The sequence below is a fragment of the Cygnus olor genome, chromosome 19, assembly GCF_009769625.2.
Source record: "Cygnus olor isolate bCygOlo1 chromosome 19, bCygOlo1.pri.v2, whole genome shotgun sequence".
NCBI lineage: Eukaryota > Metazoa > Chordata > Aves > Anseriformes > Anatidae > Cygnus > Cygnus olor.
Genome location: NC_049187.1, coordinates 9,339,478 through 9,366,576, shown reverse-complemented (window position 1 = coordinate 9,366,576; position 27,099 = coordinate 9,339,478). Strand labels below are relative to the sequence as shown.

Genomic DNA, 27,099 nt, shown 5'->3' with positions numbered 1-27,099 from the left:
GACAGCAGCTCGGAAATTGGTGGCTGGTGGCCTTCTAAGGGTAACTTAGAAGAGCCCAAACTATTTTCCTTTTCCTGCACATTGCGCGGAGGGGCCGTGCGGGGCTGGCAGCCTGCATCGCCTGGCTTGCAGCCGGCCTGGCTGCTGCCCCTCTGCCAAGACCATGCAGAACAGAGCGAAAATCACACCCTCGATGCCAAGAAATCCAGGGAGATGTCCCAAACCCTCATGGCCTTCGTGCAAGGTGGACAAACTGAGGAAGCTGTGCGCTGGCACGTCACAGCCAGCAGCTACAGCGCGGCACCGCGGGCTGCGCTCTTCTAAGGGCTGCTGCGTGCCACAGCGACGAGGATGAGCTGAATAATTCAACCAAATCCTGGGCGTGTGGGAGCTGCCGTGGGCACGAGACTGCCGGGCCCACATTCCCTGCAGAGCAGCCCTTTGGCAGAGGGCACACGGAGGCTGGCTTTAACATAAGTGTGGTTTATGCCCAGGCTACAGCTCATAAAAGCCACGTAACCGCACCATGCATAAGCGCCACAAGTCTTCCATGAATAATTTCTTCAGGACGCCCTGCTCACACCCGTGCAGCACAACCAGAACAGGGGGAACAATCAAGCAGCGCTTGCCAAGCGCGAGGAGCAAAGCTTCGGCAGCCGCTGCCTGCGTCAGGCACGGAGCCCTCGCCTTTAACCAGCTCGACCAGCCCAGCGCTCCCACGTGCTGCGTCCCAACGTGCTCCTTGTGCAACCACCGGTGGCCTCATCAGCCCGGCTGCATTTCACAAACCCTGTTGGAGATCGCAGCTCTTCCCCGTGACAGCCCCGGGAAGCGGCAGTACAGCGCCCTGGGTGCAGGATCCGTGCAGGACCCCGCGCCAGAGCCACTGAGCCCAGGTCTGTCATCTGGGCACCGCTCCCCAGCTGGGCATCTAAGTTTACACCCGGGGTTTGAGGGCGCTGGGAAGGCGCTGGCCACCTCTCCAGGTTTATTTTGGTGCAGGACAGCTCGAGTTACTGACGTCCCTCCCCCACCTCCACAAGTGACAGATTCCCAGTGACACGGGACACCCAGGGCTGGCACTGCACTCCCAGGTCACCCCGGCTGGCAGTGTTACACCAACGCTGCTGTCGTGCACACACGCACGCCAGAGACCTGCCTGTTTCAAGCCATTTTCCAGGACCACGCTGCAGAAGCTACAGTTCAGCTGACAAGTGCAAGTCTTGCATTTCAAGTTCAGGTTTTGAGTTATGAGAACAGAGAAGAAAAAAAAGCATTAGCTCCATTAATTCTGCCCCAAACCTACCACCCCTGTAGCAAGACATCCTCAGCAGCTTCCACAGCCGCAGCTTCTTTTGGAAGACTCCCCTCTTACAGGAAGATCACTACGAAATAGCAGGATCAGGCGCAGAACAAGTTACCAGATTGCTGCATCCTATGCAGAGGGGGCTGCAGCCCTGATCTGACCGTGTTGGGCTGCCAGGCTGTCAGAGCTCACACGGGCAGCAGCTGCTGCTTCCTTCTGTTCCTGCTGGAAGCCAGAGCAGGCAGGTATGTTCGAGGAGCCAGCTAGGTAGTTCTACACTGTTCTGCTGCTTCCTGAGGGTTAGTGCTCCTGCTGACCTTCAGTTCATGGGAGAAGAGCGTGTGCATGGAAGGAATAACCCAGGAGACTGAACAGCTTGCTGGGAGAAGCTACGGCAACCAGCCCCTGAGGAAGTTGGAACAACTCTTGCCACACCGATTCTGTTGGTGCTGGCAAGGCGAGACATTACTAACGAGTTGGATTCCCACAGCCAAGTGCAGCCTGTACTTACCTGTCCTTTGTAGTGCAGGCTGAGGCTTTGATGGGAGCCGGAGGTAACGCTCGGGCCACGGCAGCAGGAGCCTTCCCCTTTATCGCTGGGGATGTCATGCAGGTGACACCTCTCTGTGCTGAAGGCACGCAGCTCATCTCTTGCAAACACTGTGCCAATTACAGCCCATCTCGTCGCTGAGATAACCGGCACTTTTTAATTTTGTAAGGTGTGGATTTCTGCCTAGACCTGCTGTACCAGTTTCGGTACACAAGTACCATTATCTAATGATATACCACAAGCTGCTCGCAGAGTTTTATTTGCTTTTGTTTTAATTTAAATCACTGGAGAGAGGGACTCTGAAGTGTCCTGCAGCCTGCTGCTAATTTGTGCACTGAAGGAAATTTAAGTCAGTGGCCATCTGGCACCAAGAGAATACCTGCATTTAATAACACTGCATTCGAAACCTGCACCGAATAGCAAGGACTTAGATGCCTCATGCTGTAATCCTCCATCTTTCACAGGATATAATGAAAAGATATAATGAAAATTATTCTGAGCTCCTCACAAGTGGCTGGAACATGCGCTAAACAAACAGGCTGCTGGCAGGTGCTCTCCCTTGCCCTGAAAATTGTGTAAAAATGCTAATAACCCCACCTTATTCTTCGGAGAAAAAACCTCACACATTTACACTCTTAATCAGTTGCCTCCAAGGCAACCACAAACACGTGGGCAAAGCTCAGAGGAGCTTCCGAGTTCATTGCCAGAGCCAGCAGCAGCACTGCTGCTACATAAGCGAGAACAGCGTTTTGGTACAGTCGTGTGCAAGTTGCTGCATCCCACCACAGTGCCAGCTGCTGTTTGCTCAAACTATTTTCCTTAATGAGAGTTCCCTTACTGAGAAAGCAAATTCCAATTTATCAGTCAATGCATTCAAGACAAATCCTTCTTGAATAGCATCAGTTCACCACACGGGATCACTAAAATCTCATTTCATGTCGCCCTTGCGATGAATCCTACCAATGCAACTTTGTTCTGGGAGAAATAGTTTCTGGAGAAATAGTTTCCAGCTGCAAAAACAGTAATTGAACCAGGATTTGCTCCTGAAGTTCTGTTATAGCTGATCAATAACCCTAGAAAATACCATTTCTTGACAAACAACTCCAGCAGTCTCCAGGTGCAAGGAACCCGACTCCAAATTGTTCATAAACCTTTGCTACTTCTGAAAATGATGTTTCGGAACACCTTGTAATAAATCAAAAAAACTTTATTTTTAAGATATATTATAAATTTACAGCATACAACATCAGTGTCTTTAGTGTGTATGTGTGAGCAGGCTTAAAGACTCAGCATTCATTCTAGTCTCGCTTGTGGGGATGCTTTCTCCACATGCTAAAGGTACGCAACAGTTCCAATCTGAATGGGTCTGGCTTTGCTAACGACCTCAATAACTTCTAGGGGCATGTTTCAGTAGACAACAGTGACTGTTTAGAAGGATAACAAATCGGTAGCGCCTCTTACTTGCTGCCTGGAGGGCTCCTGTATCAAAGCAAAGCCTGCTGGTCTCCCCAGCCAGGGAGAAGTCATTGACCCACGCGAACGTGTCCAGAATGAACGCTGAATTCACAGGCTCAGTGATGTCTGTACTAGTTAAGCTTCATAAAAGTAACATTACATCTTAGAAACAGCTGTGCATGCCACACATCAGTGTCAGCTCCATATAAAAATTATCGTATGCTGTACCTAATTATTTTATACACAGGTGAAATGAAAAACGTTAAGTCAGTACCTTGCAATATAATTTTACCGGTGCTACCTTGTGGTAAGTGCTGGATAGCAAATCATTCTTGTACAGTTCATTAACTATGATAAAAATATGCAAATTAAAAATCTCTATAGGCCCCTGTTACCTGCTGTAACAAAGACACTGTTTTGCGGGGCTTTGTTTAAAACATGATCCAATTTCTTCCCTCTCCCCAGAGCATGATATAAAACTATATCCAAATTCAGAAAGAATTTAATACATTTATTGAAGTTCACATGCTGCAAACAGGATCTGCATTGAAGATCTTTAAATCTAGGGCAAGAGGTCCTTAAAAAAATTTGTAGTTATACCCAGATGTTAGGATGTAGATGAACACAACCACCACGACAACACATTCATGTAGACATAAAGTACACTGCTTGCTTTTTCCTCTGCAGGAACATTGGGGTTGCAACCCTGGCCAAGCTCACCAACTGTCCTAACTCTGACAAGGGCCAAGACAAATGCTTCAGAAAAATAACCGGCCCCAGAGAGGACAGTCAGTGGCTTGCTTACGCCTCAAAGCATAACAAGTTACAGTTGAATGGAAATACCCAGCTGCAAGTGCTGCTCTTCTGCCAGTTAATAAAAATGCTACTTATTAAAAGTAGAAAAATGGGCTATTACCTTAGATGAAACACTCACTATCCTGTGCACAATACGTTAGGAAAATTACTGCTGAAGTTGAGATCCCTGGGAACCTCTCCTCTCTCTTCTACAGGCAACATTTGCTGACAGTGTCACAATACATTCATTTGGTGCAATGCTTATTTAAACAACTTTCAAAATACATTAAAGATCCTCAGCCCGTGAATCATCACGTGGAAAAAAAACCAGTCCCAACTAAAAAGGATTTCAATAACCACTTAAGCATTTCTTGGATATGAAGATCAATCTCCAAAAGACAAGCTTGGTTCCAGGACAGCGAGGAACGAAATGGGGGTCAAGGTTCTGGGACACATCTGTGACAAAGGCTGCGAGCAGCCAAGAAGCAGCAATTAGCCGCAGGCTTCAGAGTTCTTGCAGGAACAAACCTCACACTTCCCCAGAAGAGCAGAAGTGCAATGACTGCTTTAGAAACAGTGCAAGTTAATTTTCCAGCTGCATGGAGAACAGAAGCATCCTTGAAATGGTGTAAAGATCAGCGAACTGTGAAGGGGCTGGGTAATCTTGTGTGACCACTTCCATATGATGATGCAGCTATCTTAAAGGAAGACTCATGCCACTGCTCTCACGGAGAAAAAAGACTGGCAGATTCTTTGGACTGTACCTAACACAAGAGGTTTATCAGGAGCGTTATGCTAGCTTGGTCTCACAGGTCAAGACCAACCAAGGTCCAAGCTGCAAAGTGGCCACTGGCATTTTTTCCAAATACATCCTTTTAAAGGCATCCCCCTACAGAGTATAAACATGAAGCCCTGAGAACAAACTTCCATATAGTACATTTCTATTAAAAATATCAGTGTTTTGATGACAAAATTATAAATTACATATATTTAAATAAATAGCTAGCTTTCAAGAGTCATGTAATATCAAAAGGCAGAAGATTGTCTTTATTAATGTATGGGGCAAAGAGCTAAAACTATAAGAAACAGACACTGCGCTGTAAGAGCCACCTAGCACCCCACTTCCTTGATTCCTTATTTTTCCTTGATTTCGCAGGCTTCCAAATATTCCCTTGACCATGTTATAAGACACTTAAGCATGACATGTCTTTGCTAGTCTTAACTTGAACACCAGAGACAAGCACAGGACCTGAACCTGTAAATCCTTATTCCTCACAAAATTAGCTTTTTTTTTTAAAAAAATTATTTTTAACAAAAGCTTCTATTCCAAATTGCTTAGGGACCTCTCACTGGCTTGCAGACCAGATCCACCAGTCCTCTAGCCTTCAGCCACAGAATAGAACAATTTGCCCCCAGGCAGCACTCCTACCACATACGCTGTGCCTGGAGACCTACCTATGCACGCTGACTAAACAGCAGTGATCCTTCAGTATTTTGCAGGTTTTGTAAAAATTGCTACAGTCGATACTTTTGCAAGCACAATGGACTTCGCTTCCCTCAACCCACCTTTAAATGATGAAGCAGCAATACGCCCACACGTTGCAAGGACACACAGCTCCCTAAGCCCTCTACTATTTCGTACTCATAGGACAACACCGATGACTTGGTCAATTCCTCAAAGGGTTTGTTTAACCTAAAGGGTAGTTGTTTCTTCTAGATCAACTCTTACGCCTTGCTGTGAACACCACACCTCATAAGTTTTGGCCTCTTTCAGGGACTGCCCAGTGGAAGCTTAAGTTCTCACAAGACAAGCAGCCATACCAAGCAACAAGCTGGTTTGGTAGATTGGAAGAACGCACTCACCAACACTTCAGCTGTGTAATTGCCACGCTCTGAAATGAGAAAAGCCAGAAACAACCACATTCTCAAGCCTTCGAGCATTTTAAAGATGCAGTATTCCTTTATCTGTAGAGTTTCTAACTGTTGCTACAACGTTAGGTCATGTTGTTGAAGCTGGGTATCCTTACTTTTGTCTCTTATGTGTGCACGCCTCATTTTACTCATGCTTTCTTCCTTATAAGACGGTCAGTGGCACTGACCCTGTTCTGACATACCAAGGGAGGCAGCTCTGATGGCCTTTATCACCCCTACCGAACTGACACTGAAAGAACCTGCTCAGTAGCAGCTCCTGGAAGCACCACGCTGCAGAAATGCACAAGCAGCAAACTTCCACCCTTACAAGTAGCCACTCTGCTCCTCTGAAGGAGGTCAGACAGCAAATCAGGAGCACACTCAGTTTCAACCACCTCAAAATCAGACAGCTGGTTCAAATTCATCCTCCACATTGTCACATCAGAGCCAACAGACAGTCCCAGGGGCAGCTCCTCCCATGCCAGTGCAGGCAACGTGGGTTGTGTGCTCCTGCCACGTGGCCACTCACCCAGGTTTTGCTAGCAAACCAGAGGCCAAGGGTTTAGAAGAATTTAAAGCTGACAGGGGATTCTCACCTGGTCTGTCTGGAAGCTCTGCAGCCACTCTAGAGTCTGATCATGTATTACTGAAACCAAAAGCAGCACAGAAATGGTCTTTTGACAAGTCTTTACGATATTCCAAGAGCAAGAGACAGCTTCCCAAGTATCTATTCAGTAATTCTGAACCTCTAACTTAACTCATTCAGAAGCCCAAACCCACCCAAACTACAGGATAGTCTTTTCCCAGCTTTGTCTTTTAAAAACTCATCTTTCGTAATGCTACAACCTTCAGTCACAACTAGCCATGAGCATTTGTGAACTTACTGGGTTGCAGAATCAGGTTGCTTGCTTTTAGTACTGTAAGACAAAGTAACAAAGTCATGCTGTCAATCTGTTCTTAGCAAGACTCCAGGAAAACGTTTTTACTGTCCAATTTGAACAAACATCTCTAAATCTTAGAAATTCTAAATGTAAAAGTAAATATTTCAGCTGTCGTGAACTGTGAAGCTTAATACGAACTTACAGATAACAAATTAAAAAATCCTGGGATAGTAAGTTGAGATAAAATCTCATGCTGTTTTGGTTTCCCCACCCTTCATACTAATTATGTGAAATTGGCAACTTCAGTGCCTTGACTGCATAATAGCACAGATTAGATGCCAAGTTCAGGCCAAAACTTGTTATAAAGGTTTCAGGTTGCATCTTGTTACATTTTTGTTTAAAAAATAAATAAATAAATAACTGCACAAAACCAGTTGTAAAATAAAGGTGACTAGCAGAGTTATTTAGGATCTATTTGACAGACACCTCTGTGCTATTTAAGGATAAGGTCTCCTTCTGATTGAACTGCACTTTGGAGAAGCAGGTCTCGCCTAGCCTGCCTTTCCAAGGCAAGACACAGCAAGGATTATGACAGACGTCAACCAGGTTTCACTAACTTGAAAGCAAACATTTTTGTTCAGCCTGTATACAGAAGTGACACCTGCGTAGCCCAATCACAACGACTAGCTGGCTATTCACCGGTGAGTTCTCTCCTTAACAAGCTCACAACCGCTGTCTGAAATCTTAAGTCAATCTTCTGACAAAACCAGCAAAGACACAGCCTGACTTTCTCGGTATTTCCAAGGTGAAAGGGTCAAGAAGAAACACTTCTATCTCAAAGTAGATAATTTTAAGCGTGCTTTTAAATATGGTAAACAAGATAAAAACCTAAGTGTTTCTGCGTCTTTGCAGATCACCGTTCACTGAAAACCCATGCAAATTAGTTGCTTTTTTTTTTTTGCAAACTGTTTGAAACAAAGTCACAAGTCCCCCTTTCCAAAACCCTGCACACAAAAACGGAAAAGATTCAACGTGAAGATATCCTCTTTGCGCTACGATATGGCATAGCGTAAACTGATGAACTGCAGCCTACTTGAGAATCCAAGGGTCGGTGTAGTAAGTTCTGTTGCGAAAGAGATACTGCATCTTTAACGTAGCTGGCAGAGAACCTCCTAGAAGTGTAACTGCTGCGGGACTGGAACAACACTAACACAGAAAATAAATAGGAAAAAGTAATGCTATTTATTAAAAGAATTCCATCTATGAATTATTCTGTTTAAATTATAATGCAAGACAGACAAGTTTGGATAGAAACGTGCTTGCTCTCCCAATATTTGGACTTTTAAAAAAACGTTTCCTAAGAATCAATTTTAAAAAGCATTTTATAATTTGATATAGCCATAAATTAATACTGCATGGAGATGATTAATATCCTATGCTAGTGGTCAGTGACCTTTTGTAAACATTAGCCAGACGCTAGTAAAACTGGCTAGAAAACTACTGTCACAGGCCTTTTTGACAAGCAATATCATATTTCTTTCCAACAGATTCTTAATTGTTTTCACAAAACCTTTTCCTATTTTTGATATACTTTATTTTTAACCTAATACCTGAAAAAACAAACAAGTCTTCAAACCTCTTCCACTAACACTAAATCCACAAGGCAATTAACTGCAGTTGGCCGTTAACTACATACCCCGTGCGAGACACCCCCTCGGCCAGAATCTGCCCCCTCCTGCCCCTTCCACCCCCCACCCCCCCAACAACCCATGCACCCTCCCGTGAGGAGAAGGTGACACGAGGGACAGTAGGAAGTGGCACAGTGGACTGGCATCCCCCTCTACGTGCGATTCAGTGTCTGGAAGATTCGGGAGATCTGTAGCATGACAGGCCCCGTTTCGGGATCATTCATCCACTGAGTGCTGTTCAGGGGGTTTTCAAGCATATCCTCGAAGGCTGCCAAGAGATGGAAAGCGCAACGTGTTTAGGCTTGTAGTCAGCAGATGCTTCCACGTTTGGGATGCTTCAACGACAGGAGAGGTAGAAATAGCTACAACTTACCTAACGCAGTGGGCAAGCATCCCCCCCACGGTGAGAACACATCATACACTTACCATTTCTACTCCCAAATCTCCACAGACCGGGACGCTACAGGCTGTTACACTTCCCTCACTCCTTCGCATCACATTCATTGCGGGCAGAGGCTGATTAAATACTCAGCCTGGATTATAAACCATTTCACAAAGCCTCAAGGACACGGGCTTGAAGAGCTAAACACTTCACAAACATTTACTTTGGTTACTCTTATAACATCTCAGAAGGGGAAACTAAGCCAGCAAAATAAGAAGTAGGTATGGCAAAGGCTACCTAGGAATGAGCAGCAGAGCCAGCCCCCAGATCTCAGGGCTCTATCTTTTCACAGAGGCCCCTGGAGCCAGAAGGGAAGCAGCATCTTCCCTCTGAACAGTGTGTGTGCTCTCCTTCCTGCCATCTGGAGGGCTGAGGACATCGGGGAGCATGTCAGGGGACAGGGGGAACAGCCAGGCCTACCTGCCTAGACACAGACAGAAGGGGAAAGGCTGTCTGTGCAGAACGACTGCCTCTATTTCTGAACAGTGACAGAGATCCAAATACTTAAGAGCAATTTTTATTCTTTCTATACGGAGCTGTTTTTACACTAAGATTTCTTTTCTGCATGCCAATTTTCACTCTTCTACGTATTTTGAAGGAACCAGGCATCTAGTGCAAGAGCTAAGCCACAACTTTGGCAAAAGAACGATCCATGAAATAATTTATAACCTTTATGACAGACCCTGCGCTGGACTACTGGACATTTGGAGCAGTCATTACGGAACAGGACTAAAAAAGCAGTTGCACATCTGATCTATTCAGGAGTCACCAAAAGGTCAGTGTGACAAGGGTCTGGCAGACCAGCACAAGGGGCAGTGTCTTCGCTTTCCCAGGAACGTACAAAGTGTTAGTCTACAAAGCTCTAACGACATTAGTGCGAGCCATAAGCACCAAGCACCTCTGAAAGGCTCATCATTAATACCTTGCTCAAGGTCACGCACCACGCCTACTGCAAAGCCCAGAATAAAGTACAGATCTCACCTTTCACCACTCTGTATTCTTTTACACAGACTCAAGAGCTTAAACCTACAGATTTATCTACATTCTTTAAATATCTAATTAAATGCAAACATTGTTAAAATCTGTGACATAAGCAATCTGCAGATGTATCCTCTGATGTTCATCCAAGCCTTACAAGCACATATAATGGCATTTCGTTTTCTATTTATATTCTGAGCTGCAGTGTGGAACCCTCTTTGGAAATGAAGAGACCATTTGTTCAGAAATGAGGGTGGGAAGGTTCTGCTCTTGAATTATTTAAAGACTTGCAAACTCTCCTGATTACATTTAAAGAAGTATTTTTAAAAGCTCTCCTGACAGAGCTGCGCACACATCCTTTATTTCAAAGCAAGTGTTCAAGTAAATTTTGAAGCCACACACTAAAACGCAAAATTTGATGAACACAACATAGAGCCAATGTCACCCTCCTGTACTCTTGTCCAGTGTCAGACATACCAATCCAACAAAGACTTACTTTTCACCATCAGGTTCATCAGCCCAGTACTTGCCATGCTCACAGCATTTTTGACCCAGAAAACAGGCTTTACCACAGACAAGGAAAAATGTATTTTCACCAACGCTGTCTCGATTTTGATAAGCAAGGCCTTAGCTTTGACTTCTTGTTTGGTTACACTTTCACAAGTTACCTTCCATTCCAATGATCAGGCTGCAGCTCACAGTAAGCTGTACAGCAGGAGACAGCCTTGTGTTTTTTTTCTGTGAACTCATCAGGGTTCTAAACAGACATTCCATTTTTTTCTCCCATAGCCAAAGGCAGCACACAAAAGGTCTCCTAAATCCACAAAAGCATTGCAGCCAGCAGCTATTGAAGTTCTGAGTTCAGCAAGTGTAAACCAGCAGCCTAGGGAATTAGTGTCATTTCTGGGACGGCCCCAAGTTCTGTTGGTGGTACAGCTGAGTTGCAAAATGAAGCAAGCAAACAATACAGCTGCTGAAAGCGAGGAAAAGGGTACAGAGCTGCACACATCCCACAACGTGTGCTGTCATCATCCTGTCTCTGTTCTTATTTGCTAAGAAATGCAGAGACAGTGTATATTTATCAGGAACCCAAATTATCAGGACTTACCTAGTAGAGTTTTGGGGTTTGTTAACCCTAACTGTACCACTGGATTTTCTAAGATGGCTTGGAAGAGAGGGCTATTGGTGTCGATTCCCTTATCTAGGTCCTCTGGAGAAGGCTTTCTGTCTCCTAGCAGCCATTCACACTGAAAGAAATCACCAAACACAACATATTTCATGGCTGATTCCATTAAAATGAGTCTGCCAAAACATTCGACAATGCAGCATGATAAAATATTTTTCCTCTCACAGAAGCATTGAACTATACATTTCTTTTCAACGCACGGTGTCGTGCAGACGCACTGCCTCACAGGAACTCCATCAGCTTGGTCGCATTAGGTCATCTGGAAGAGCCATGCAGCCCAACATCCTCTCCGAGAGTAGCTAGCACTGGATGCTTGAGAAGGTTCCTTGACCGCCAGCTGCGTCCACACCTTTCTGCTTAATATACCCATTAATCAATCTTCGAAAACCTTCTTATTTTTGGATTCCACCAATTCTGGAACGCATTGGTGCCAAACATTAGTTCATACGCTGCATGGCCTGAATCTCTTGCCTGATTTATTCCTGCCCTTTAGTCAGTTATTTATTGGGAATACCTTTTCCTTCCACACAATAGCATAATCTCTTCTGAAGCCTCTGGTGAAGGAGCTTCTCTAAAGCTTTTTGAAAATCCACATATGCAACATGAACCAGATCAGCCTCAAGCTCATGCATGCTGAGTTCCTCTAAAAAATCTAAAACCTTTGTATTCTCGCTATGCATCTAACTGAAAAAGGCACAGAATAGTGTTCATTTCATCTCCAGTAGCAGCTGAGCTTTATGACAAATCAAAACATCAATCAGTGAGGAAAAAAATCAGTTGAACAGATGATTATGGCAATAAGGAACAAATGACATTGTACTCACGGCTGCATTTTGCTGGTTGTTGTTTACTCTGAGTGCATCTACCACTTCTTTTTCATCAAATCCCATCTCCATCAGGGCAATGACAGCCTGTAAGATTTGCACGGCTTCATAAATACAATATTTAAAACAATCACATCCTCCACCTTCTGTCCAGATTTTTTTGGGGGGTAAAAAAAAACATGGTTTCCATTTGCAGACTACTAAGCAATCTTAGCTACAGAGTTTTCAAATACTGTCTATCCAAAGATTTATTCCTTTTCCATAATAAAGACACTTAAGAGTGAGACTGAAGGTAGTTCCTGTTGTCATTACTGAAAGCTGAATGCAAGGCAAAGAGCAAGTAGCTGGTGTGGGAAGGAGAACAGGATGGAAACACCTCATTTTAAAACTTCTCTTGTGTCACAAGGCTTTGATTGATCTCTCACTGACAAATCAAGCTCCACAAGCTCCAAGATCTCGTGCATTTGTAGTTCTATTCACTGGATTTAAGTTTTACTTCTGGGATTTATTATATTGCTAGTGAGCATTGCATATTTAGACAAATGTACCTAGATATTGTTATGAGAAAAAATGTTATTTAGAAATCATACCCGGGTCATCAAATCCTACTTTTGCAGCTTGCAACTAAAATCACAAAAAACATTTACTGTAAAAGTGAAGTGATAGATTCTAAAGAGCACCTCCTGGTGAATTTACAGTGTGATAACAGCACATATTTTCACTTCAGCTAGTATTGTGCTCTGAAAAAATGATAACTTCTGCCTTTGATGCAAGACTTAAAGACTTAACTGCTGGTGATACTTTTCCTTATCCCCTAAATACAACAATGCTCTTCTGTCCTTTTCTACAGCAAAAAGGACAATACTGTCCTGCAACCCTTCCTTGATGCCAGACAGTGCTTTTTATGACTGTCATATCAGTAGCATCGACTAATTTTCAGGTGTAAAGTGTCAGTAATTTAGATGCTGTTAACCGAGACAGCAGTGGTAATATCCCTTTCAGCAACCTGAATTCAAGCAGCCCCTGAAGACTTCCGCTAAAATACTGTCACACCAGCATAACATACATCTGCACGCTTGTCCCATTCCATTTATTAAACGAGCATTTGTTTGGATTCTGTGATGCCAACCCAGTCCCTTTCAGTTCTAACAGTTAACAAATAGCAAGATAGACACCACGTACTCGTGGGTCTGGACGAAACTCTCTTTTCCTCCGGATCTTCTTGAATATTTCTGTCAGCTCATCCTTGGCCTCTTCCCCACCTGCTTCTGAACTAGGACCTGCAGTTGCTTCAGCAGAGGATGCACCAGCTTCAGCCGGGGCTTCTGACGGAGTCTGGCCTGGCAGCGGAGCATCTACTGCAGGGTCATCCGCATGTTCTATCAACCACTCCATGGCCTGTGTCACCGACATACTGAAAAGAAAATTAAAACAAAGGGATGAGGAACACTCCAGAGGTGGTGTTACACATACATTTTCCTTTGCATTTATTCCTGGTGGTATCTTGACTTAATGATTAATTAGTATCTGAATTGTCATAAATACAGTTTTGGAGCAAACCTCGGAGCACCTTAATTCTACATGCACTCAGGGCCCCAGAGTCATCACTCCTCTGTCATCCTGGCTTCAGAGAAGTCCAGTTTGGGCAGCTGCATCCCAGACTTTAAAAAGCATTTCTAAGGCAGTCACCTTATTCTCCAAATCATCTGCTTTATTTCACAACAGACAAACACTGGCTATTCGCAACTGCTGACAAAACTGCGAAGCGTGTTCCAAATTTACATGGAACCACAGCTCAGACAGAAGCTGCTTTGTTGCTTCTTACAGAGATCTCTCAGACATCTAGTGATAAAGGAATGCCATTAACAACAGAAGAAGGTGGGAGAACATGTGCACAATATATCTCAAGCGAGAGCAAAATTCAATGCAGGCAATTGCACCAGGATGTGTACCACTCATCTCTTCCTCTACTGACTCAAGAAGGAATCGGCGATCCCTCAAAGGAGCGGCCACCTCCAGGGAGGCCAACAGAACGCCACGATCACAACCCAGTCAACTGCTGGACTGCAAGTACCCAAGCTAAGGGATCTTGAGAGAGACCCGGCACATGCCTTCCCAATGAATACACAGGAAGCAAAGATAACGACAGCGTACCTGAACGTGCAATTTCATTTGACTGCATGGTAATTACATGTTCTAAGAAAGGGAAGCCTTTGACTACTTGGCTTTTCACTTACGACATGAAAGATGGAGGACATCGGGAGAAAGTCCTCCTAAGCCCAAAGGGAGAGAGGCTGGAAAAGAATGACTGGAATATTTTGTTGATTCTCTATCATTAGAAATTTTTTACGAATGGCCTAAGAAACCCCCTCTCAGAAACGAGGCAGCACAGCTGTTTCATCTTAGAGCATGAGAAGAACTGCGTTACCTCCTCTTTTCCTACAGTTGCTATCTGGACTTTATAATATTCTTGGAATGTTTTTAAAAGATCAGCAGAAAGTATTTTTGCTACAGCTGAAAGACCAATCTGGATGGGCTAGGCTTGCTTTTTTCCCCTCTAAAATTTTAAAGCAGAAAATGTGACTTTAATACTCAGAAACAGTGCCAGCCTGACAGCCTTGTGAACTGCAGACAAGCTATTCTTTCCAGAACAAGTACAACGCTGTTCCCCCTTTCCTGGGCCATTTGCACCTGCACGTTGCCTGAGACAGAAGTCTTCTTTGAACTACTGCTTTGTTCAAACCTAGTTTTAGGCGACCCACATAAGGAGGCTTCTGAAAAAAATGCTTTTTTTTAAAAAAACGTATCAAATAATTTACAGGCAGTGTGCTCAGTACACTTACTGATTTAATCGAAGGGCTTTGACAGCTCTGCTCTCTGGAAACCCCATTTCTGTAAGCTGCCGCAGAGCTATCTCATCCACTCTGTCTTCCTCATCCTCATCCAGCATGGCTAGATATACACAAACAAAACAACGTTCAGACTGACTTCGAGCTAAAATACAACCCTTTCTCAGTGGAGTGGCATGTGTTAAGTTCAAACCCCGTTCTTCTCTTCCATCCCTGCTTTTGTTTCTGCCCCGAATTTGCTATCTCACCATTTAGTTTGCTGCACTCAGCTCGATCAGGCTCAGATAGAGTCTTCCAGGACAAAGACTTTGTCCAGATTTGTTCAAGATTTCTACTAACAGACAAACTTTTGCATGACTATATGCTCACATAATTAAATATATGGGAGACTCACTGAAGATTTGCTTATCAATCATCTAGAAAGTTGGATCCAGTCCTAGCAAATCTCAAGGGCATTTCCCATGCTGAACCTACAGCTAAAATTTCTCCCCACTTTACCATCTCCTTGTGCATTTTCAACTATTTTTTTACCAAGTCTTGCAAAGTTTTCCAACTGTTTCTCTGCTACTGGTTTAGTTTTAAATGAAACTTCTCATCTATCCCAAAGGGACCTTATAAATTCCTTCGTTTTATAAAACTGGTACCACAAGTTGAGATCTTTGCCACAAAGTTATTATTAGCTCTATTACATTAATGTCTGGAATTAACTCTGCAAGGCTACTCTTTTGCTACATAAGAAAACAAATTCCTAGGATAAAACTAATAACTATAAAGATATGTTCATACCATTTGCCTTCTTAAATAGTTCAACCGCATCTGGATTCAGTGCTAGCAATTTCTGTGCAACTTCTATGAGAGAAACTAAGATTTTCCGGAGCTCTGTCTGGAACTGCAAGAAAAGAAGCTGTGAAAACACTCGGACAGGAAAAAAACAGGCATCATTAAGTGTTAACATGGCTGTTGTTAGTATCTCTGCTATAGTCTGGCCCCTTGTACAGAGTGCTGTTCACTGCATCGTGCGCCTACTAGTACAGAAGTGTAAAAGGAGTCTCCACACTGCTGAAGACACAGCTAGAAGTACTACAGACAGCACTCAACTACTGAAGTCAACATTTATGACTCTTCAAAACCGTGGAAGAGGAAAAAAATTGCAAACACCCGAACTATAGAAGACTGAAACCTAACTGCACATCTGCCAGATCTCGAGAAGTATTTACTGAGGCTTTCCCATGGACAAATAAAACATTTAAAACCATAATTCAGAACAGAGTGGCTTTTAATCACTAAATGACTTAAGATTTACACGCAGGTTGTACTATCTACTTTCATATACATTTATACACACCTGAATTTCTCTTACAGAGAAAGGCTAATCACATTCATATGGAAGAGAAGAGGTTATACGAGATAAAAGCCTACTTGGATATTAGTGTAGGAGTTAAAAGGTCTAATACTTACATCCCTCATGTTGTGATGGGCCACAGTGCGATCTACATTGCGAGAGGGCAGATTTGCAGTTGCTTTGAGAATAGCATCCTTATCAGGAGCTTTCTGCTCTTGTTTCCTCTGAAGGATGGGAAACAGGATCAGGTTTCATAACCCATTATCCACAGAACAAAGAACATAGCATAGCTGAGAGCAGTTTCATATTCTTCACCAAGGCATCAAGCAGTGCTCTGTAACTTGCAACTACGAGAAACTGCAGTCTAGCAATACAACGGATTAATAGCGCTAACGTTTTGCGATTATAGAGCAGAACTGGACCTGTTGGGTTGCCCCACTTCCAGTCCTTTTTAAAAATCTATTTCTGTTATCTAAACAAGTGGGGAAATTCCAGCACAAAGAGGGAAAGCGATGCACCAAACATGGAGAGAAACTGGAAGCCTCAATTCCCAGGACCATACACTACTCCACACGGCCTGCTCAGAGCACACTCTCTTCCAACCCATGGTTTGTTGGGAGATGTACCAACGCTGTGAACAGGCTAACACTTAACTGCTTCACAGGGGAAGTGCTTTACTGCTTGCAAGTATCATGCAGAGATATATGGTGCCTTGGATTTTCAGTACATGCTTATAGACCAGGAGAAAACGTAGCAGGGTACGAACTATAAATATTTCCCAGTCTTGTATTTTAGGTTCTTATGGTGACGTTCTGCACAGCAAGACCGTAATGGAGACGGAGACATACACCAATACCTACAGGAAGGGATACAGAGACAAACACCAATACCTACAGAAAGCAAGAAAAAACAAAGCTTTGCAAGGAGGGGGTGGAGAGACCTAGGAATTCACAGTGTCAAGCACAAGCATTGCTCAAGTGTTTATGCACTAATGTCAACTGCAGTGCCACTCACGTCTAGGTGTCACCCTGGATATCACTGACCCTCAGTAACAATTATGTTGTGAGAAAAAAACAAAACAAGAGTAGCAGGGGGCCAACACTTCAGCTCTAGGGACCCGGTTAGAGGGTGATAAGCCACTCATTGCTAAAGACATACGACAGCCAGAAAGCCAATCAATAGATTTCTGTGGAGTTTTCAAAAGAGAAAAGGCAGTTGCTGAAGTATGCTTATACAGTTACCGGACATTTTTTTTCCAGAGATAAGTCTATCCCACTTCCACAGAACGCACCTGCATGTCTTATTCTGAGGCAAATGTTCTCACAATCCAAGTTAAAAATGTAAAATCAGTTTCCCCAAAGTTTGGAAGAAAGACAAAATAATTTCCCTAGAGTTTAGCTGGCTGTATTTGCCAGTTAAAGAGTAAAATAAAACAAAAAGAGTAGACCACAACAATCTTTCTGTAGCTCATTAATAAAGTAGTTAATCAAAATGTCCAAACCAAGAAACCATTTCAAACTCACTTTCTCCTCTGCTGACACATCTGCCATCTTGGGGAGCGGAGGTGGTGCACGCTTCTTGATTAAGAGCAAGACATCTGGAAAGAGAATGATACCAAAATACATTAGAAAGCAATGTGAAAACAGCCCTTGTACGATACCTCACAAATTCAAGTTTTCCTAGAGATTAATTCTGTATTAATTCCGCTGTAGCATCAGACCTTTTTCTCACTTAAAAACTGTATGGCTTTACACATCCACCTTGGGTGTTTGCTATTCCATAGCGTGTGCTGAATGCAAAACATGCTCCATCGTTAGTTACACTTTGTTACTGGCTTCTCCTCCTCACACAATACCCTTAAAGAAAGGGTATGAAAAGCTCCAGGTGTTTTGTATGATTACGTTAATAGTAGAGTAATTAGCCCATCATAATAACAACTCATCAGCACCTCCACTGAGGAGGAAACAGTAGAGACGGGCCATGTTATGGCTTTTGGTCCAGCCTAGGGCCTTCCTTCAACTGCAGGGAGTCAAGCGCCAAGCTTTGAAGACAATTTCAGTATCAGGATGAAGCTTTGCATGTGGAGCAATTCACTGCCTACCACGGGGCTGCATCACCGAGCCAACTGAGGCAAGCCTCAAGGGCAAACAAGTCTTCAGTCCCAGATAACCCACATCACGTGGCATGAGCTTGCTTAAGGCTTTTGGACCAATGCTTTCCCCTTTCAAGGCACACTTTTTCTAGAAATCATATGATGGTTTAGAAGTTTCTAGCACCTGAATTATTACCCCATACATAAAGATGTCTGTATCACTGCACCACTCTGAGCCCAGAGCAGGCCTGCACGGCATCTGCAGTCCTTCAGCCAGACAGAGCAGTTTTTAGCCCATCACATTAAGCAGGTAAAAAGCAAACAAATCATGCTTTGTGCAACAAGTTTCCTGGGTCTGGCTCAGCACAGAACAGCCAGGAGCAACAGCTGGTGAGGGCTGTTAACCCTCACTCACCCAGCTGACGAGAACATGAAAGGACCCACGTGCTGCCTTTTGGCTGTCCTGTGCAGCGGCAAGCGGAGCCAGCCAGCAGCAGTCAGCTGTCGGCTGCGATCTCGCCTCCCTGACAGCAGCAGGGCACTTAAAAGGCAGAGCACATTGCAGGGGAAGGAGGCACAGAGAGGCATTCGCATGACAGCTCAGTACCGCTTAGCTGCCGTACGCTGCAATTCAACTCCGGAGGAGCTGGTGCCTTGCCTAGAAATAACCCCCCCGCCGAGCAGCAAAAAAGCTGCCCCTCGCCTCTGCCTAAGATGGCAGCTCTCAACTCCTGTTCGGCTCTGGAGGTGATAGGTGACGCTGCCTTGGAAGAGAAAGAGACCAAACTGCTGCTCACGATCACAGGAACAGCTCTCCAACCTGTGTGAACTCCGGCAAAACCAGAACACTACTGCTGTGGAGCTCCTGGCTCAGACAATGGTCCATTCTACAGCAGTCCTGCTTCCCACACCTCCTGGAACACGGCCTGTCATCTCCAGAAGGGACCAGGAGCTTAAGCTGTCCTGTAAAAACTGACTCCAGCGATCCCGACAGCTCTTACCTTTAGATCTTTTGTTTCCTCCACACCTTTAAAGTTCAGGAGCAAATACACACCTCACGTACGCTACTGTGGTCAGTGATGCTACAGTGTGAGGAATTGTGCCCCACACTTGCAGAGGACTGAATAAGATGCAAACTGTGGACACTCAGACATGCTTCAGCAAACATCCTTCTGCTTGACCTGGAGACCTCAAGAAAATCCCCAAGAAGTTTTTGGGTTGTTTTGTAACTCGAAAGGAACAGTTAAGGAAAGCAAACTGCTCATCGTACATTATCGGGGGAAGGTATTTTTTCCCCTCTTCTTTTTCCTGCCACTTAATTAGCTTCCTAGGCTGAAGCAGAGTGTAGATATTAAAAAGAAAATTGGAATTCAAGTAGTTAAACAGTCTTCCATGTCCAGGCTGGTAGGATAAAAAAGACAATCTTACCTCTATCTTGAATGTTTTCCTCCAACACTGTTTTTGTGTCTGTCAGCACCTTCTCAGAAGTAGCGTGTATCAACTTATGATGTGTCACAGTTTTTGGATCCTCCAAGCTCCCAGGTACACACTGCAGAAGACAAATACTGAAGATCAGAGACAGAAATAAGCCTTCTACATGAATCACGGCGCTTCGCACTTAGGATTCTGCGCATACAAACGGTGCCATCAGTTACGAGCTTCTTAACGCCTTAAGAAATGGCACGCTGTGCTAGAGGCCAGCGCACAGGACGTGTGTTATTAAAGAAACCAAGGCTCGAATCGTGCTGTGACGATGCTCTGCGGTAGGTTCCTGCCTGCATATCCAAGCTGCTGGCTGGGATGAATAATCAACAAAAGGAAGGATTCCAGCCTGCCTTCCTCGATGCTGTTAATAGCTGCCGTTAAGTTCAACAGATTGTGATGCTCTAAAAAACTTCCTTACAACAGTCAAAGACTTAATGTTACATCCACGTCACCCCAAACAAATCTTTCAAGGGCACCGAGCCCGTCTATACAGGTGGATTTATACTTTTGCAGCACAGTACATCTGCACCACACTCAATTTTGCGTGCCTGGTCCTATGCTCAGGCCCGTGCAGACTCAGAACAAACACGGACACCCCAGGACCCACAGCTCCGTCAGTTCTTCACCAGATCGCCACGGTCGCGCCAAGTCTGGGGGTAGCAACGAGCACGACACCAGAGTGGAAATCTCCCGTGAGCATCCCGTGCTTCTGCAGAAGGGGAAGCTGTAATAATGCAGCAGGTTTCTCATTCGTAACTAGTGTCGAAAGAGAAGAGAGATTCTCTGCTTCATCTTGTAATTACTATTTACAGGCACTGTCAGAGCACACAAGCCACTGCCAGCAGTGAATTCGGTACACTTGACCTCAAGCTGGGAAGGAGGCAGCTTCTGCACCTTGTTTCGAGGTGCAAAACGAAACCAACAGACTGGGCTCCTGGAGCCCTAACCTTGGCTCTTGCTGGAACTGCTGAACCCAAGCTACATTCCCAACTTTTCTCCCAGCCATAAACTACCAACATACGCTAATTTTTTTCCACATACGAACGTTTTGTTCTATATTTTGTTACAATTCTAAATGGCACGTCAATTAATTCACTACAAGAATCAAGCTCAAATCCCAAAAGCTTACAATACAAGCACTGTCAGAGGTTTGTTCTGTGACTGCACCAGGTATATCCACACACGTAGGCACAAACGACGCCCTACCTCTTTCCTGGCACAAAGATTCGAGTACACAGAACTGCTCCCCAGTGCCAGACACACGTTCTGCCTACAGCTCTGAAGTTCTGCTGTCACTGAGCCTGACGGACCTGTGCTACCCCAGCAGCAAGGCAAAGGACCACCCTTTTTCACCTGGGCTTCTAAGACAGCTCCAAGCTGAAATGCCACGCTACTTACCTAAATAAGCATCAGCCTCCCAGTGCCTGTGCCCCCGCAGAGCTTTACAAAGTTTGGGTTAGCGTTTAAACTTCCTGGCATTTTGGTGCTGCAGCAGGAAATGAAGCAGGGAGCGCGCACAGACCTTGAACTGACTCATCTTCACACACGAGTGGCTCACGGATCCACAGCGAGAGACTTAAAGAGCATTACATCAGCGCATCGAGAGACTTCTAATTTGTCTGAGTGGAAAAAGCAAGCGTAATGGCCGCAATTCCAGCAAGGCAGAATTAAAAATAACCGCCTACCAACCCACGAAATTGAGGCTGTTGTTCTCACCACAAAATAGGCCACTTAATGCTGACCTCACCTCTTCTGCTCACGGGAAACGGCTCTCAGTGACACTTCTTTCAAAGCACATTGCTACGGAGCCACTTCTGCCCCGTCTGCAGAGCACCGCGTTCGCCCCTCAGGTGACAGAGCCATTCCAGAAACCCCGCTGACATCGGTGCTTCACTTCAAACGTGGCGCTTAGTCCTGGTAATCACACCGCGTGCCGCCAGCCTCCTTCAAAGGAATCTTTAGAGGCCGTCATCGCTTTTCCTGGTGTGCCTGCAGCTGCTGGAGAACTCAGGTTCTTGTTCTTTTTCCAAAGATAACACACTTGTTTTCAGCGTGGCTCTTCAGTTCCTCATCTGAGCTTGGGTTCAGTTCTGATGCCTCAGCAGGATGGAGGTGAGGGCGTTCGAGCCCTGCTTTGTCTAACAGTAGCTCCTTACTAATCCCTCAGCATATTAACTGCTGAACGAACGCCAAAGAATGCATTAAGGCTTAGAAGGGACTGGGAGCAGCTACTGAAATTGATCTGAGAAGTTACCCAAAAGGCGTAAAAGCACACCAGCGGCACATCTCTCCGAACAAACTCAACATAGTATTTTTACACATTCTTAGGGTCGGACTCCAAAAGGAAGAACTTGAAAACGGGAGCTGCGAGGCACCCTGATGGGGGCAGGAGGACACGACACGTACCCACTATTTATTTTCTCCCTGGCACACACAGCTGCGCATGCAATCATGGTATTTGCTAATAACTTCTAAGCGCATGCGAAAAACTAGAGGTTGCAGGTAATCACTCAGTCACCCCTAACACCCCAGGAATTCATAAGGAAGCTCTTTTAAAAGAGAAGTCCTGGGGACACCTATTCCTATTTCCCGTTCCCCTGACCGGTGCGTGACAACCGCAGAGACCGGTAAGGCATACACAAACAGAACCTCTAGCAAAGGGAACGCTGAGTGAAATATTTAGCATATCTTAGCCTATTTTAGCATGCCCTGGAAACAGGAAGGCCTCCTCGGAAGGCAGTGCCTCTGCTAGCTCTCAGCAAACCACCACGAACCTCCACCAGTAACGATGAGACCTCGCTGGGGAGCCTTGCTTCATGAGAACATCTGAGAAAACGCAGGATTTTTGTATCAAATACAATGCTTTAAAGCGTAACTGAAGACATCTTCCTGCCCAGAACAGGAGCAGTAACCACAGGAAGGGCAGGGAGGGGGAAGAGGAAGCCCCCAGGGCTCACCCCACAGGCGCTGCTCCACCAGCAGAGGTGAGCATGCTCTGGAAGGTGAGCTCTCCTGCTTCTTCTTGTACAAAAGGAGTTTTAAGGAAGGGATCTGCTGTTTCATGGTTTTTCTTCCAGCATAAATATTTGCATTTCCTTTTAGTGCTGGAATTTACAGCAGGCTGCTGTGCCAGGCAGGTGAGAAACCTTTGTTCACAGATGCCTGAGCAACGGCTGAGCTTGCAAGCCCTGGTGCTGCTAAGTGCTCTCTGCAGAGCTTGGAATCCTGCTAAACCACAAGACTTTCTCTTTGCTTATTTTTTTTTTCTTTTATTAACAGAAACATTCAAAAATAGTACGGCCCCTCCCTACTACTAAGCTTGGGTGGCTTAAACCATCCGCATCCCTCAAAACACGCAGAGGAGGCCCCGGGGCACGAACCCACCGTGTCTTTGCACTCCGAGCACCTCGCACCTCTGTTCCACGGAGACTCCTCAGCACACCCCGACAGCCAGGCGAGCAGCGCTGAGGCAGCTTCAGGAGACGGGGAGCAGAAGCACGGGAGCACGAGAAGCTCGCCCCACGACGCCACAAGAATTACAGCTGGGGCTTACGCATACAGACAGCTCGCATCCGTGCGCCCGGGTGCGCTTTTGAAGGAAGCCGCAGAGCGTGGGGCCTGATCCTGCCTGCTGCACTGCACACGGACCTCGGCCTGGGACCTCGCGCTGAGAAAAGTCACCGCTCCAAGAAACTCGAGTTCAAAAAATAGCTAGGAAGGGAAGCAATTTGCTGTCAGGTGTTTATTTATTCACAGACGAGGCAGTGCCACTGAAGGCAGCAGTCCAACGGCACGTAATCGCCATTACGTTGTTACAGGTCAACAGACAAGGCAACAAAAATCCCTCCCACTGGTTTTTATCCGTAGCAAAAATACCCATCAAATTCAGCAAACTATACATCAAAAGTGACACTTCAGAGCTCAGTAAGCATTTGAACGTTGGAGGGACAGAGCGTCCACCTTCCTAATTGAGAAGTGGGCACCCTTACGGATATTATCTTCCTCTGCCTCCTGCGGGGAGGATTTCAAGGACTTTAGAGAATATATTAATCAGCATCTTGCGAGAGATGGCTGCATAAATTATCTCAAGGTGCTATCAAGATTCACTGCAACACACCCGTGATCAGGAGACATGATTTTTCCATTTCTATTTTTCCCCTCCATAAAACTCCATATTATCCATAATGGTTATGCAAATCCATACCATTAGCACGGAGCAGCTGAGAAAATGAAATCAAACGTCTTGCCAAGTTATCAATTGTCTTCTGCCCTGACTTGCACTGCAATGCAAGCATCTATTCAATTATGTTTGCTGATAATTAAAGGCCTTTCAGCTCTGCACATATGCATGTAATCATTACCCCACCCTATTTTGGCAGCCTTTGTTTAATCCCTCAGCTGCATGGAAGAGGGGACAAGACAGGAGCAGGAGACTTCTTCCAGGAACATAACAGCGGGGGGAGCCCCGCGCTCAGCTCTTTTCAGCAGGGCACCCTCATTTTGCCTAACGGAGGATCCCACCTACCTCAACCGAAGCAAATCCATTTGCAGCCGCTCTCCCCTCCAAATCAAAAAGCACTTAAAAAGGCTCGGGCTCCAGAAAAACAAAGCGTACCGTGACCTGGAGTTTCCCGGGGTTGTAGCTGAAAGCAAACAGCCAGAGGGCACGATGCAGAGGGCACCTGGGCTGCCGGCCACCTTCACTTCACAGCACGCTCCTTCCAAAAATAAAACCTGCTAGTCTCCAAACAGCCAAGTCACTACACATTACGGGCACGTTCTCGTATCGTAGCGTTGTTTTACTACAACAAAGAACATTTCTTAACATCTTTGTAACGGTCTGAAGACAAAAATCACTACTGAATGCAACTGATAAAGCTCCACTCCCGGGGACTGGATTTGCTTTTTGAAATGAGAAGCCAAGGGGCTCTCGGCGGCTGCCCACCCAGGCTGCCGGACACGGCTGCAGAAGGGAGGCCTGAGGTCAGGCCCGGTCACTGGACCAGCTTGACGTTTTCGCTTTAAAATAAAAGTCACGGCGGATCTTTGAAATTCGGCCTAACAGTCCTGCAACCGCTGGTTTTAACATTTAGTGCCCACGAACAGAAGCGGGAGTTGAGCAACCGAGCACAAAGAGCCTGTGTCTTCCAGCTCAACTTTCACAGACCGTATTTTTATGCATTTTTATGCATTTTCTCTTCCAGACAGCGACTGGTAATTTACCCTTTGGACACGTCCATTAAGCCTTACTGCTTAGAGCACAGGAAGAGCATTAGAGAAGCCCGTTATCTCCCCGCAGAGAACCCCACCAGCTCCTGTGCCAACCCAGGGGCAGGCTGTGCTAAGCATCGTGTCAGAAAAGGGAAGTTCCCACCGCAGTTACCATTTTAACTGCTTGTTAAATACGAAGAAGAAACAAGGCAGGGGGGCTCGGAGGGGAAGCCCTCAGAAGCCAGACACACCTGCGCCTTACGGCGTGTGCTCAGCGGTCCATAAATCGCACAGAGAGGAGCTGCTGGGGCAGGCACGCTGCAGCCGGGAACCGCAGGTTGTAAAGGTCTCCCCCACACCAAGCCGTCCTTCGGCACCGCACGGAGCCCTCAGATCGGCGATTTCTTTCTGCAGGGACCTTTCTCACAATTCATGGGGTGGGGGCAGAGATGACAAAAGGACCCCCCCCACACACACACACCAAACCAAGCTGCCCCTTGTCGTTGCAGAGAGCTCTGGGAATTGGCGATTTCTTTCCGCAGGGACCTCTCTCACAATTCAGGGGCTGAGAACTCTGCCGGAGACGGCCAACGAGGGCAGCGGTGTACAAAAACCCCGGCCTAGTCCAGCTTTGCGTTACTTTAAAGGCACTCAGAGGGCGCTGGAGGAACCCCCTCCCCTCTCCCAGCCCCCCCCAAGCCCCCGCTCCGTGCCGGGGGACCCCCCACTTCTCCTCGTCCCCCACCCCCCCCCCCAGCGGGGCGGCTCCTTACGTGCTTGAGGCAGCGCTCCTTCAGCTTCTCCACCGTCGTGTCCTCGGGGACCTCCTCCAGCCACTCGGCGCCCTCCATGGTGCACACGCGGAGCCTCAGCACCTTCCCGGCGAAGATCTTCTCCTCCTGCACGAACATGGCGCCGGGCGGCCCATGCAGGGCCCGGGGGCGCCTCAGGGAGCTCGGAGGCCCCGCTCCGCCCGGCCCGGCCCGGGGAGGGGGGGGGGGGGAGGGGGGGGACGGGACGGCGGGGGCGCAACGGAGGCGGCGGGCGGAAGCGGAAGGAGAAGTGGAGGCGGCGCGGGGCGTGCTGGGAGTTGTAGTTTTTTTTTTTTTTTTTTTTTTTTTCCTCTCATGAAGTGGGAGCCGCGGATGCTGGGAGCCGCCAGGGGGTGTCTCTGCTGTTTCGCTGTGGTTTTAAAAGTAATAATAATGTCTCGTTTTCCCAGTGGGAATCGCGGAGCCTCCTCCCCGCCCCCGAAGCGCTGTGGGAAGTGTAGTCCTCCCGCCGCGGTGCGCGCTGGGAGTTGTAGTCCGGCCGCTCCGGCGCCCCCCCGCGGCCCTCGGCGGGGCCGGGCCCGGGGCTGGGTGCCCGTGGTCGGGCGTGGGCTCGGTGCCCAGCTACTGCCTGCACCCCGGCAGGCTGATTTTTTTTATTATTATTATTATTATTATTATTATTATTATTATTATTATTATTATTATTATTATTATTATTATTATTATTATTTCTTTTAAATACCCTGCTAAAAGGAGCTGGGAGCGGACACGGCGCCCCGGCTACCGCTGCGGTTTATTTGTGTGTCACACGATCATTAATGTTGGAAAACACCTCCAGGATAACCTGGTCCAACCGTCCCCTACCACCAATGTCACCACTAAACCCTGTCCCCAAGCACCACACCCAGCCTCTCCTTGAACACCCCCAGGGACGGTGACTCCACCACCTCCTGGCTGAACGAACACACTGAGCATTACTGGGCCGGCATGGATGGGGTCGTGTCGGCGGCACGCTGCTCGGCCTGGAGCCGGCTGAGGGGCAGCGAGAGCCCGGTGGGAGAAATAAACCCAGGCACAAACAGAACTGGGGCAATAATGGGGCTAGGGGAGAGAATCAGGGGCAATAACGGAGCTAGGCGAGAGGATCAGGGGCAATAATGGGGCTAGCTGAGAGGATCAGGGGCAATAACGGGGCTAGGTGAAAGATCCGGGGCTCCCGACCGCCCAGAGATGGTCTCCGAGAGACCACGACAAGGAGAAAATCCCTGAATGGCTCCGCTTGTGGTGAACGGCGTCGTTTGCTCGCTGGAACTTGCACTGCTTCACCAGCG

The 27,099-nt window shown here is 46.3% G+C and overlaps 1 protein-coding gene across 1 annotated transcript; it reads right to left on the bottom strand.

Annotated features, from left to right (window-relative positions):
• Nucleotides 1-3,045: 3,045 nt before the first annotated feature.
• Nucleotides 3,046-26,023, bottom strand: UBAC1 (UBA domain containing 1). The gene is made up of 10 exons (XM_040531191.1): nt 25,769-26,023; nt 19,728-19,848; nt 17,731-17,804; nt 16,324-16,431; nt 15,652-15,754; nt 14,860-14,968; nt 13,199-13,430; nt 12,017-12,103; nt 11,115-11,253; nt 3,046-8,854 (listed from the first exon to the last, which is right to left on the bottom strand). The coding sequence occupies exons 1-10, from the start codon at nt 25,904-25,906 to the stop codon at nt 8,739-8,741; spliced, it is 1,227 nt and encodes a 408-aa protein (XP_040387125.1). The 5' UTR covers nt 25,907-26,023; the 3' UTR covers nt 3,046-8,738.
• Nucleotides 26,024-27,099: the final 1,076 nt, after the last annotated feature.

Coding starts and splice junctions, on each gene's coding strand:
- UBAC1 (XM_040531191.1), bottom strand. CDS start 25,906: ATGTTCGTGCAGGAGGAGAAGATCTTCGCCGGGAAGGTGCTGAGGCTC. Junction 16,432..17,730: donor ATGTGTCAGCAGAGGAGAAA/GTGAGTTTGAAA, acceptor CCCATCCTTCAG/AGGAAACAAGAGCAGAAAGC. Junction 15,755..16,323: donor CCCATCACAACATGAGGGAT/GTAAGTATTAGA, acceptor CTTTTCTTGCAG/TTCCAGACAGAGCTCCGGAA.